Here is a 14,959-nt window from a genome sequence, read left to right on the forward strand (position 1 = left end):
TTTATAGAAAAACCCTCCAAAAAAAAAAAAAAAAAAAAAAGAAATAGCCATTTCTATAAACTTTATGAACACAATTCTTTGGTTTGGCTTCTTCCTCTCCATAATCTTCAATATTCTTTACAGACTCCTCTTACACTGTCTATAAAGTGTAAGTGTTCACCTACTGTTCCAATCTATCCAAACCAGTGCTGCCAGAGTAACTTTTCTAATACCTTATATAAATGTGTGACACTTCATTTCCATGCTGACCACTTACATAGCTACTAACTACAGAATGCAGCAAATGTTCTTACATTACATATTTGTCCTTCATGATCTGTTCCACGCATATTATCAGGGCCCATCTCCTACCACACATTCCTTTATACTTCTAATATCTAGCTTTTTCACATACCAGATCTCTGCCCAGCTTATCTCCTATGTTAAAAATGTATACCCCTAAGACACCTGTGTGAGAAATACCTATTCATCATTTAAGTCTCTGTTCAGTTATTAATTCCTCTGAATGTTTCCATGGTTCTGTAAAGGAAACTAAGATATTCTTTGTTCCTATGCCCTCACAAGATACACGTATTTCTTAAAGCAACTGTAACTGTTTGAATATTCATCTCTTATATTTTTAGTTTGCTACCTGAAAGATAAAATTTTTTTCATCTTTGAATACCCAATACTTACACTGAGACTATGAAAATCATATGCAATTAATATTTTGCTGAGTGATTAAACAGTATTTTAAAAATAATTGTTCTTAAGGCTGAATAAACAGAGTAGATATTAAATGTTAGTAATTTTATTTTTGACACTAAGCTACTAGAAGAATTTATTTCATTATTAAAGGTACATATTTCATTAATTAAATACAGCCTTTATGCTGCTAAGATTTCATGCAGACAGAACATTACTTTGCTACAAGACAAATATTTTATAAAAATCAATTCAAAGTTTTTCATATAGTGGTTATTTTACACATGTGTGGAAGAGGGATATCCTAGAATCTTCTCAAAATACTTTATTTAAATGATCATAAATGTTAAGGGCTCCCCTTTTCCAATAACTAGCTTCCTCCATAACCTATAAATATTAAAGAAACAGAAGTTATTTTCTAAACACATTGAAAAATAAGTTTAGACTGTAATAAAAGCAACATATTCATAAAAATATGGCTCATTACAGTATTTTAGTAAACTGAAGAAAATTTCTAAGATTAATTTTCCCTAAATATCTTCTAGCTAATATTTCCTGCTAAATATTATTAAACAAATCCCTCAAAAGAAAAAAAAATCTTACCTCAGGATGAAAAAAGATTTCAGGTCCCAAAAATCTCTCATAACCAACATCAATGGAAAATTCTTTCTTTGAGATAGCATTGATTCCAGTATACTGTTTAATCCACTTTGACCCATCTGTGTCATACTTATTAAATTCTTTTACTAAATCTGGGCAGACATAACTATAGCGCTCCTAAAAAAAGCAAAGAAACAAAACTAATTTTTTTCTCTTTTTTAGAGAAAGTTATAAAAGGTATATTATTTTCAGTAAACTATAATCAAATAAAACAAAATTTCAGAAAATAAAACTAAGAAATCAAGCTAAAAAAAATTGTTAGCATATTAGCAACTATGCAGTCAAACACACAGCTCATCTCCTAAACATAATTTAACTTCTAACTTCAAATATGAGCAGACTTAAAATCTGAAAGATCAGAATTGGTTTCTATTATTTAAATTTTTTTTTCTGAAAGTATTTTCTAATGTTTTCTGACATTTTCTACTCTTTTAGTAATAACAATCTAATATTGTAGAAAGAATAAAATATACACAGAACTGAAGTGTGAATAACAGCTGATACAACCATACAACAGATCCCTAATGCCTATCTTAAACAAAACCGATTATGGTGTGAGTAAATTTAAAAAAAAAAAAAAAAAAAGGGGGCTCAAAATATAAACCATTAACGACATCACCTACTAGGCTGAACTAACTGCTGCATTATTGGTTGTATGCCCTAAATAAATTTTTCATCAAAAGTATGATTAAAAATTATTTTAACATCCTATTTCCAATATATGGACTCCTGACTACCAGCTTCTTACTTCCTTTTATTAAAAACAGAAGTATTTCCAGCATTTGTACAAATTAAGGATTCTAAGATAGATACAATTATTAATACTGATGATCAAAAGACATAAAGAAAAAAAAAATACTACACATTGCCAACCACAGTTCAAGACCCAGATCAGGTGGCTTGAAAAATCACAAAAATATAGACAGACAGATAAATAAATGTTTAAAATTTTTTTATAAAGAAAAATTAGTATCTGGATTACAAGATTTTTTGGAACATGGTGTTCTTCACTTAAGAATTTTCCATGTTCAGTAGCTCTGTGGACTAGTGATTAAGAGAGTCTGACCCCACATGGGGTAAAAAACATATATATGAAAGTAGTAATGGAATTTTATGGATGATAACATGCGTGATTAAGCCACTATGCAGTTTACTCTAGAGGGGAAACCACATTTAGTATGTTGTGATGATGCTCAGGGAATGAATGTAAATTTAAAAAAAAAAATTCAGAGAAAAAAATACTAAAACTGTTACCAAAATTCAAAGAAAAAACTGTGTATTTGATGACCACAGTAAGCTATATAGCCCCAGCTAGGTACTATTTTATAGTATGTTCATTCTACTCACTGAGGTTTATGCCTAAAGTCAGACATAGGTTCTTGTGTATGTATATATCAGCTGTGCTTGCTATTGCAAATATTTAGGCAAATTAAGTTCATTAGCAAATCAATTAAATGGGAGGGGGAATAGGCATAGAAAGCAATCATGGATACTAGAGACAATGCAAGGAGGGTTGGACAGGGCAGAGGGTTAGGGATAGGGAATCAAGAATGGAAAAAAAAAAAAAACAACGCAAAATATACAAGATATAAGAAATGAAAAAATGTTTGTTGATAACACGTATGTTGATGTGCTTGATTGAGCCAACAGTGAGTGTATTTTGGATGAAAAATTCTGTTCGTATACTGTAATGATGTATAGCATAGTAGTGTTTAAAAAAAGAAAAAATTAATTAATAATAAAACAAGCTATAATTCTAGACCTCTCTAGTCTTTCTGAGTTGTGGAGGCTGAGGATTTTTCGCTTTCTATCTCTCTGTCTCTCTCTGTCTGTCTGGCAAGTGCATGCGCCCTATAGCAAAAACCTCTCAAAAAAAAAAAAAAGAAAAAGAAAAAGATATTGGGTTGCTGTGAGAATCACGGTTTTTTATTTTTTTAATTTTCTATGGAAAAATGTATCATGACTTTTTTAATACCCAATAATATTGCCTCAATTTTGCCAAATGTAAATAAATACTTGATAAAGATTAAAAAAAAAAAAAAAAGAGTCTGACCCCATGTAGCTGACCATGGTTCGAATTCTGGCCCTGAGGTCTTGAAAAATATGCTGGGGATGTGTTCATGAGGCACAAAATCCCAACAGGATGGAAAGATAGAGAAGGATCTGTGGCATGACCACACACCCCAGGGTGTCTTTTCTTCCCTTCTCTCCATCATTAGTGACTGCACAGGCCCTCTGATAAAATTTTAAAAGGAAAAAAATAATAATTTTTCTTGTTAATGTCATAATGTGGTTTTTAATTTTTAACTACATTACATTTCTATCATTATGTTTTACCTTTACTGCTTTAGCAGTTTCCAGAGATTGTTCTGGAGGGATTCCTACTTCTCGGTCTCTTAGTAGTTGCTGAATAAAATACGTTATATCTCGTCCTGCGATTGGAATGTGTTTAATACAGCTGCCAATCACATATCCTTCAGCCTACATGGAAGAAAAAGGGCATCAAGCTTACTTTCAATGTTCTAAAAATTAATGTAACCTAAATAATAAACCATTAAAGACCAATTACTCAATATTATCAAGTATTGTTTTATCCCAATATCATTCTTTAATCCTCAATTATATTTTTCCCAATGTACTTATCATAAAATAATTCTAACAGAATTATGAACAAGCATGGCCAGCAACTTAGGTTTATTCTCCCATTAACAGCTTATAACCATGACTGAAATTACTCAACAATCCAAAAAGAATGAATTCCAGAAGACAAGTAACAAATGACTTAGACAGCAAACTCTTTATTCGATACAGATTTTTAAATCTTTTATAATTTTGGTAAAAAAATTGTATTTCATTATTAAAAATGTGCTCGTTAATCCGCCAAGTGGCTATCATTTTCCTAATGAAGTAGGTACCCATGTCACAAGACTGAGGCATTCCAGGTACCATTACAATGCCTAATAACTAAATTCTATAAAATGGATTCATAAATTTACTTACATTTGGTCAAAAGTATAACAAATAATGTAGGCATATTAAGTTGCATTAAGAAAGAATATTAGGGACATTTTTGCCTGGCCATGACAGACTATTAGGGACTGGATTTATCCTACCCACTTAAATGAGATAAACTAGAAACTATATATGAAATAAAGGTTTTCAGTCATTGGATAACAGGCAGAGCAGGGTGGCAACCTCTTCTAAAAAAAAGGTTAACAAACAAGGTAAATGCAAAAAAAACACTATCTCACTGCTTGGGGAAGAGTTGCCAAAAAGCAGTAATAGGAAGAAAAACCTAAACAGTACCTGGTGGTCTTAGTAAGTTAAAGATAATCAATTTAGAGATTAGGGAGAAGAATATGGCAAAATTTCGTAGATCAGACTACTAGACGTAAAGGAGTTCCACAAACAGAGAACTCTGGAGATATGACAAGAGTATTACCTTAGTGTACTACTATAACTAGTGTGCTAATGCACATTCATGAAGATACCATTGAGGCCAGAGAAAGAATTTCTAAAATGGGGCAGAGAGAACAACTTCCAGGGCTCACATATGGCTGAGAACAGTTCACAGTCACACACTAACCAGAGTTGAAAGACACTCTTAAACACAGGATTATCAATTAGAGCACTCAGAAGGATATTGCCTCATCAGCAGAGACAAACCAGGCCAACACAAAAGCCTGCTTTGGACCTGCTTAGTAATAGCTGGTTAATTAACTAGATTACCCATTCTCAATTAATATATACATTAAAACATTACATTGTACAATATAAATGCATAAGATTTCATATGCAAATTTAAAAACATAAATTTAGAACAAACAAAAAACTAAAGCATATCCTGAGAGGTTCAAACTCTTGGCTATCAACTATATCCCAGGCACAAAACTAAGACTGCAAAAGCCTAGGACACAAAAATGTAAATACACAGTACCTAATGAAAATTACAAGTATTCTAAATAGCAGAAAAGTACAACCCTGGACAAGGAGAAAAATTAGTCAACAAAGAGAAATGATAAAGACAAAAGAATTAGTAGACAAGAAGCTTAAAACAGCTACTACATACTTCACACGGTCAAGGTCAATGGAAACATGAGCATGAGGAAGAGAAAAATGGAAGATATAAAAAGAACCCAACACAACTTCTAGGGAGAAAAATATAATCTCTGAAATAAAAAAACTACACTAGATAAGATTACACAGATTAGAAAATGAAGAAAAGACAGTAAATTTGAAGACACAGCAATAAAACTTTCGCAAAATGATACAGAAAAAAAATACTAGAAAAAGAATGAGCATAGTATGAGTGAACTGAGATACCATTAAGCAGCCTAATACACATGTAACTATAGTCTGTAAAGGTAAGAAAAAAGGGAGAAACAGAAAAAGTATGTGGAGAAAAAATAGACAAAACTTTTCCAGATATAAAAACTATAAATCCAGAGATCAAAAAAGCTCAAACCCCCAAAAGAAACTACATAAAGAAAACTACATTTAGATATATCACAATTAAATTGCTGAAAACCAATGAACAAGAAATAAAGATAAAATGTTCAAGACAGCCAAATAAATACTACAATTAAAAGCAGGAATAACAGCTGGTTTACTCTCAGAAACAATATAAGCCAGAAGACAATAGTAGGACATTGGAAAGGGAAAACTGTCAACTTAAAATTCTTTACCTATCTTGGGGCTGGCAGGTGGCATAGTGGATAAGGGTGCTGGACTCCCACATGGCTGACCACAGTTCGAGTCTCGGACCTGGTGGCTTGCTTTCTCACTTTCTCTCTCTCTCTCTCTCTCTCTCTCTCTCTCTGTGTGTGTGTGTGTGTGTGTGTGTGTGTGTGTGTGTCTTTCTGGTCAAATTAAAAAATAATAATAATAAAATGAAAATGAATAAATAAAATTAAATAAATAGTTCTTTTAAAAAATTATTTATCTCTGGCAAGTGCAAATGCCCTATGACAAAAAAAAAAAAAGAAAAAGAAAAAACTATACCAAGCAAAAATAAATGGAGAAACAAAGACTTACTCAAAAGAGGTACAGAATTAGAAAAATTTCACAGCCAGAAGACTAGCCCTATTAAAAATGTTCAAGGACGCTATTTAGGGGGAAAAAAATGAAGGCAGTTGAAAATCTGGTCCTTCACAAAACAATAAAGAGTACTAGAAATTGTAAAAGTTAAATGAATGACAATGATATCACAAAGACTAAAAGCGAAGCACACTGTGTAGCACAATTCTTATTTATGAACTGATAAATAGTATTGGTAGTTAGATGGTGATGAGTTAAAAGATCATTTTCTAGAAACTGCAGAGTAACAACCACCACAGAAAAAAACTAATGACAATAGCAAAGAGGTTTAGCATAACAAGTCGATAAAATGGAATTAAAAATACCTCCATTAATTCAAAAGGGAAAAAAAAAGGAATTCCCACTTTTTTAAGGTTTTAGCCACAGGGCATATGCACTCATCAGAGAGAGAGAGAGAGAGAGAATGAATGAATGAGGGGGAAGAGAAATCATACCCTTCCCACAGTGGTGGAAGCCCACACTGCAATCCTTTCTCTTCTATTCTCTTCCTGGGAATTTGGGCACGCACGTGTGTGCTAATGCACCCAGCATGACTTTCAAACCTCCAGGTCCATGACTCAAACCACAGTCAGACATGTGGGAGTCCAGCACCTTAATCACTATACTACCTGCTGGCCCTATAGTACCCATTCTTAAAATCCTTACTGAAATTCATTCTTTGTGTTGATAATTTTTACTGGCAAATCACCCATTTTAATTTTTAGGATACTGACATTAGTGCCATAAGTTGCGCAGAAAAAAGAAATAGGAAAGACAATCAAAATTAATCCAAATTCAAGTCTCCTTATCTATTATTTGGTGACCTTAGGCAGATCACTTATTTGCTTTTATTAATGTGTCAATGAGGTGCTCAAAGAATAATATAGCTACATCACGGACTGATTCACAGGTTTAAGAAACACTTTTTAAATAAATTATTTTATGTAACAATAACACAGAAAAATAAGCTGCCAATAAAACTATAGAAAGCTACCAAATGATGGACACAATTTCTAAGACATTAAAATATCCCAATGGCTAAGTAAAATTAGGTATATGTTTTCAAACAATAAAATATTATTTGGCACTAAAGGAACCAGTAGGTGGCATGGTAGTTAAGGTCCTTGACTCCTACATGGTCAACCACAGCTCAAGTCCTGGAAATGGTGGCTTGAAAATCACACTAGGCATGTATGCATGCAGGCTCAAAATCCCAGAAGGAGAAGGGATGGGGATGTGGCCTTCCCCAGTAGAGAGGGGTGATGTCTCACTTTCCCTCTCACTATCTCTCAGTGTCTCTCTGGCCCTATGGCAAAAACCTAAAAAAAAAGTAAATTTGGCAATAAAAAGAGGTGAAGTTCTATACATGCTACAACACGGATGAATCTTAAAAACCTTAGGATAGGGACTAACAGTTGGCGTAATGGCAATGTTGCTGGACTCCCATGTAATCGATCACAGTTCAAGTCCAGACCCAGTGGCTTAAACTCACGCCAGGCACATGTGTGTGCATGACCAAGATCCCAAGAGGAAAATGGAGAAGGGATTGCAGCATGGCCAACCCTCCTGGGGGGTGGTTTCTTGCTTTCTGTCTCTCTGTCTCTCTCTGTCTTTCTGGTGAGCACACACACCCTATAGCAAAAACATCTCCAAAAATAAATAAATAAATAAATGAATAAACCTTAGGCTAAAGCAGGCAATCACAAAAAACCAACACAGTATGTTCCCATTTATATGAAATGACCATGGTTTAGCAGGTGGTATGGAAGTTATGGCACTGGATCCCATATGCCCAAGTGCACAGTTTGAGTCCCAGATTTAGCAGCTTGAAAACCATGCCAGACATATATACATGCATATCCAAAATTCCAAGAGGAGACCAAAGAAGAAAGGAGTATGGTGTGGCCATACCTCCTGGAGGGTAATTTTTCACTTTCCCTTCGCCTCTTTGTCTCTCTGGTGTATACCCGTGCCCTATCTCAAAACTAAATATATGTAGGACCAGCAGTAGGCATAATGGCTATGTCGCTGGATTCCCATGTAGGTGACTGTAGTTTAAGTCCCAGACTCGATGGCTTAAACTCATGCTGGGCACATGTGCGTGCATACCCAAGATCCCAAGAGGAGAATGGAGAAGGGATTGTGGCGTGGCCATCCCCCCGGGGAGTAATTTCTCCCTTTCTGTTTCTCTGTCTGTCTTCTTGGCGAGCGCATGTACCCTATAGCAAAAACTTTTCCCCTCCCCCCCAAAAAAACTAAATATATATGTGTATAAACTGGATCATCAGGAAAATCATGATATATTTCTTCTTTGTTTTTCTATGTGAAAATACATCATGATTTTTCTAGCAACCCAATACACACAAACACCAAAATACATTACATATATATGAATATATTCAGATTCATATACATATATATTCATAAATACATGAAATGGCCAGACTAGGCAAAAGACAAAAAGCAGATTAGTTTTTGCCAGAAGTTGAGAATACTGGGTTGCTAACAGACACCAATTTCTTTTTTTAGGGAGCTAAAAATGCTTTGAAATTAACTATGGTGATGATTCACTCAGTGAATACACCAAAAAACAATAAACTATATACTCTAAAGGGGGAAACTGTATGGTAAGCTATGTAAGTTATATCTCAATACAGTTATCAGTCGTGATGAAAGAGATTATTAATACGATATGAGATTGGGGAAAACATAGAAAAGATATTGATTGTTGAAGCGGGGAGATTAATGTCTTTGTACTGACTGACTTGCATGGCATTCCCTTTTGAAAAAGCAATGTAATACACTGTAAAGTTATATGTAATCCAATGTAATATAAAAAAGATTATGATGATAATAAAAAAAGTATTTGCAAATGGTTTAACTAATAAATTACTTAATTCAGTAATCTTAAAAAAAAAATACGGTATGATATATCAAGAGGGTAAGAGTACATACAGACACCAAGACTCGAATTCAAAGGAAGTTATCCGAAGGATGTAATCCTCAACAGAGGTTGTCTAATGTGTTCAAAATACAAGAATAATGAAGACTTCAAAGTTCCAAATAATTTCATTACTTAGATGATATTCAATATAAATATGACTTTAAAATATAAACCTTTCTATGTATGCCCATCTAATAATGACCAATAAAAATTCTAGTAGATGTTTTGAATTCAGTAGGAGTAATTTTAAAAATCTAATTTGTCTAAGAAAAAGAAGCAAAAAGACCTTCATAAAAATGCTATCTATAAAAAAAATGCTATCTATGACAAATAATCCAATCTGATGTGCATTTTTCTTAGTATGCCTAACTAAATGCAAACCATAAAGCATGATCACTAGACTCAAGCTCTTTTTTCAACAAAATAAATACTCCAAAGCCTTTAATGTTCATGTACTTATAACTAACTGCTATATAGTTATCCTATGCACCAATCTAAAATCTGTTTAGTATGGATAAGAGAGGCCATCAACTAGGTAACACACACAAACATAAATATCTAACTGGAAAACAAAATTCCCTATCTGGAAAGAAGCCATAAATATATTTCCATTCCTGATACTCCAATTCATGATTTTCCTAACTGCAGCACAAATTTCTAGCAAAAGAAACACTTATATTTGCTTATAAAATTTTAGTAGGTTAAGCAAAATGTAGCTGTAATTGAGCAAATAGTCAAATAACAGCAAATTTTTTAAGCAAATTATTTTAAAATATTTTCAAATGGTATTAAAAGACAATTTAATTTTGCCGGATATTTTACTTCATGCCACGTTCAGTATTTTTAAAGAAATCCTTACCACAGGGATGACATGAGTGACACCATCTCCACTGTCTATTACCGTACCAGTCAACGTCCGTTCTCCTACTTGTCTTGAGGTCCAGGATGCAGCTAAGGCAAGAACAGCCTTAACAAAAATAAACAGGACAAGCAAAGATTTTAAAAAAGACAAAGGGTTAATTTAAAAAAAAATGTTTAGTGGAATACTGAATTTAATTTTAAACGTAGTTATCTGTGGAAAGAAAATACATAAAATTTTGTATTATACAATAAAATTGCTCACTTTTTACATCTTAGTAAGACAAACTCATGGACTCATATTTGCTTTCAGGAGCATATTTATAAGTTTTACATTAGTGAGGGTCATTTTTCTCATAACACTAAAAATATGTGGAAAATTAACATGAATGTTATACTACTACATTTCCAGAATTTAAACTATGTTCACGTGGACTAGACTGTTAAACCCACAAAGTAAGGTACAAAGTACACAACCACCATAGTTATTCTATACAGAGACAGCTATAAATAAGTACTCTTAAAAAGATTCACTTCAAATTTTTTAAAAGCAATATGCACTTAGTACAACAGAACAGAAAAACCCATTGCACACTTCCAAATACCAGTATGATTCAATTAGGAGGCAAAACTGATGAAGTGAAATTTTTCTATGAAAATTCTTGACATAGCAATACAACATTGACTCTTTAATAAAAAGTGTTCAAAAATTAAGTGATTAACAAGTTCACTTTTAAAAAACTAGCTCAAGAAAGTACATGATTATTTAATACAAAGCTAAACAGGCCTTATTTTACCTACCTGCAACATAATAGTTGAGAGAAACCTACAAAGATTATCTAGGTCACTCATTTTTAATACAGATCATTTTACCACAATGACCATATAATCACTGCAGATTAACAGGACCAAACAATATTTCTTTAAACGCCTTAAATTTTAAAATTTCATACTGAAATCAGTTTAAAAAAAAACTTAAAAACTATATTTTACTGTGAGACAGCTTTCCTTTTTAGGTAAGGATAAAAACCAGCATTTACAACTTAGAATGATTTTTAATAATTTTTACAAGTCTTTTGTAAATAGTTAAGATACCAAACCAGAGGGCCAACTCTACAGCCTAGTGGTTAAGGGAGCCAAATTCCACATGGCTGACCACAGTTCAAATCCCAGGCTCAACAGCTTGAAAAACATGCCAGAAATGTACATATATAGCCAAAATCCTGACAGGGTGGAGAAAATGCGCTCTCTCTCTCTCTCTCTCTCTCTGTCTGCAGAGTGCACATGCTTTTACTAGAAGAGGGATACATGTGGACATATGTGTGTGTGTGTGTGCATATCATGTTACAGAAATTTTATTGACTACTTAACATCAACAAAATCAAACAGAGACTAACTGGTAAAGCTAAGAGCACTTAGGGGCCATTAAGGAAATCACTGAGATACCAAACTATGACCAAAGAAGAATAAAACAAAACTCTCAATGCCATTGTTTTAAAGTAAGCTATAGCTGACAATATTGCAAAACATAAGTTTATTATATTTAATATGAAGAAGCAAAGAGTCCCAAGTTGCATACAACTTTTTTAAATATCTGTAACTGTAGAGACCTTAAAAGAGAACTCACTCAATTTATGGGTTGCATTAAATATTAAAATGCTTCTTGCTATCCAAGCTAAAATGTTTATCCCAATAATAATCATGTACTGTCTATGTACTCCAGAGTTATAAAAACTAATTCCAAAAAAGGGCAAAGTCAGACAGACCTCAGCTCAGATCACAGTTCACCATTTAACTAAGAACAAGTTTTCTTTACATTTTAGTTTTCTTGTTCTATAAACATTAGAAATAAAAGTACCTACAATTAACAGGAGTCACGAATTCATAAACTTATAAAGCGTTTGTGCTATGTCAGGTATTACATAGGCTAATGTGCTAAAAAATAAAGAGATGAAAGTCTGATCCTGAGGGGTAAGAAAGAGGTTTTCCATACACATATTTGTACAAATTAGTTACAATAAAACATCCCTGATATTTATGATAAAATGATATAGAAGGGGACAAAGGAAGAGTGGTCAATTATACTTAAAGGTAAGTCAACCAAAAAGGACTATGAAGCCAGGCATGGTGGTGCATACTGGTAATCTCAGTTACTCAGGAAGCTGAGGCAGAAGACTCTTAAGTTCAAGGCCAGCTTGGACAACCTAGTTAAAGCCTAGCTTTAAAAAAAAAAAAAAAGAAAAAGAAAAAACATGAAAAAGACACACGAACATTACCAGGATATATAAATATGTATGTGATGGTACCAGCATGGAATAAGCATTAAATAAATACTAGTTCCCTTACTTCTATCTTATCAAAGCCCCTTAAAATGTCTTAAGACCAGACCAGCCTGTGGAAAGGTGGCTAAGGCAGCTGAATCCTACATGGACGACTGCATGGTTCAAGATCAAGAACTTATAGCTTAAGAAACACATTGGGCTCACATGCATGCATGCTCAAATTCATAAAAGGAGAAGGAAAATAGAGAAGGGATTGTGGTGTTATCATTTCTCATGGTGGGTGCTTCCTCACTTTTCTTCTCTCTGGTAAACAAAAGTATACTTCTGGCAAAATTTTTAAAAAATGAAATATCCAAAGACCATTTACTTCTTCTAACATTTCTCTTTTTTATGACTAAATATCTCCATTTCTAACAATATTGTTTATAAGTTTCAATTCAGAAAAAAATTGGTAAGCCTATAAAGTTGGCAGAAAACAAATTATGTATCGTAGAAGGAAAAAACTAGATTAAAATTTAAAAGTTGGGCCAGCAGGTGGTAAAGGTACTAGATTCTCACATGGCCATTTGCTGTTCAAATCCAGAACCTGGCGACTTGAAAATCATGCCAGGCTGTACCTGAGCGTGCCCAGAATCCCCAGAAGAGCATGGGGATTTCTCTCTTTCTGGAAAGTGCACATGGCCTAAGGTCAAAGACTTAAAAAGTCAAAAAAAAAAAAAAAAAGTTAAGAGTCAACAAAAGACTCCACTCCCATTTTTTCTGAATTTCCCCGGGGGTTTGAATGATGCCAGAAATGAAAACTTTTTTTCTAAATGGCTCCTCTGCCTTCTCAGAACTAAGAGTCTGAGAGATGGTTTGCAGTGGTTATATTGTAGTGCTAAATATATAAAAAACAGTATATTCTATCTTCTCATTTCCACTGTTACTACTGTGTAACCAAATGAAGTGTGCAAATTATCTGAAAATTCCAGGAGGGTGCTTTTCAAATATAGTATTTTTTTAACCAATAAACTGGACTGTTTTTATAGAAAAAAAAAATGTAACAGTTAAGCATTAATAAATATGAATCTGCTTACCTGCACAGCAATGTACAAGCCTGGAACATTGAAGGACTCGAACATTATTTCGGCAGTATATTCCCTGTTTTCTGGAGTATTCAGCGGAGGTTCAGTCTATTAAAATGAATAACATTTAAATAGATGTTACCAGATTATTCTGAAAACTGTGTATAATTTTTAAATGAGAAATAACTTACTGCAAGCATTATATTTAAAAAGTATTAAACTTATAAAGACTTATAATAAGTTTATAAAACTTATAAACTTATTAGACTTATAAATATCACTTAGAAACATCACAGGTTGGGTCAGTCAGGAGTCTGGTGGTTAAGGCAGGATCCCATATGGTCAACTGCACTGCTGAAATTCTAGACCCAGTGGCTTAAAAAAGACTAGGCACGGGGACCAGCTGTTAGCATAATGGCTATGTCGCTGGACTCCCACGTAGTCCACCACGGTTCGCGTCCTGGACCCGGTGGCTTAAAACTCACACCGGGCGTTGTGTGCGTGCGTGCCCACGATCCCGATTGGAGAATGGAGGAGAGGGGATTGTGGCGTGGCCATCCCCCCTTGGGGGGGGGGTGATTTCTCGCTTTCTGTCTCTCTCTGTCTTTCTGTCTGTCTGGTGAGTGCACGCGCCCTATAGCAAAAACCTCTCCATAAAAAAAGAAAAAAAAACCCATACCAGGCACGTGTGCATATGTGCCCAAAATCCCCGGAGGAGAAAGGGTTGCAGCATGACCATTCCCAGTGGGAGGTAGATTCCCACTTTCTCCTCCTCTATTGCTCTCTCTCCAGGAAGCACACATGCCCTCCAGCAAATTTAAAAAAGAAAAAGAAAATATTTAAAAAGAAAGACCGCAAGTTAAGTCTGGCTCAGAATACATCCTAATAAGGCAAGAATGGACCTGGGGAATAGCAGTGGCAAGGCTGGACTTGATTTTCACCTTCATGCACACTTAAATCACAACTGCTTAAATTATTTGAGCTTGACACTAGGTAAGACTTGTAACTTTTATGAATCTGATTTGACAATTCTTTGTGGTATGTCAAATATTTAAATATGAAAGGCATAACTTTTAAATTTAAGAAACGCAAAATTGCCTTTCATCCTTGAGGTAACAAATAATCCTTAAATGTAAATACCATAAACCACAAAAAGGAGCATAAAACTTGAATTAATTATAAATTAACTCCTTTAATTAATTTAAGACACTATAAAAAAAGTTTAAAAGTCTAGGGATAGGGGAACCAGCAGTTAGCGTAATGGCTATGTCGCTGGACTGCCACGTAGTCGACCGCGGTTCGCGTCCCAGACCCGGTGGCTTAAAACTCACGCCGGGCGCGTGTGCGTGCGTGCCCAAGATCCTGAGAGGAGAATGGAGGAGAAGGGATTG

At 34.1% G+C, this 14,959-nt stretch overlaps 1 protein-coding gene across 1 annotated transcript in view; it reads right to left on the bottom strand.

Annotated features, from left to right (window-relative positions):
* Nucleotides 1–14,959, bottom strand: part of ACTR3 (actin related protein 3) — a 54,788-nt gene that overhangs the window by 16,328 nt on the left and 23,501 nt on the right. Inside the window, exons 4-7 of the mRNA XM_027772768.1 lie at nucleotides 13,581–13,676; nucleotides 10,224–10,331; nucleotides 3,682–3,825; nucleotides 1,288–1,461 (exon numbers count right to left, since the gene is read on the bottom strand). Coding sequence (XP_027628569.1) covers nucleotides 1,288–1,461; nucleotides 3,682–3,825; nucleotides 10,224–10,331; nucleotides 13,581–13,676 — 522 coding nt within the window. The remainder of the gene's footprint in view (nucleotides 1–1,287; nucleotides 1,462–3,681; nucleotides 3,826–10,223; nucleotides 10,332–13,580; nucleotides 13,677–14,959) is intronic.

This window comes from Tupaia chinensis, unplaced genomic scaffold (assembly GCF_000334495.1).
Source record: "Tupaia chinensis unplaced genomic scaffold, TupChi_1.0 Scaffold000296_1, whole genome shotgun sequence".
Lineage (NCBI taxonomy): Eukaryota > Metazoa > Chordata > Mammalia > Scandentia > Tupaiidae > Tupaia > Tupaia belangeri.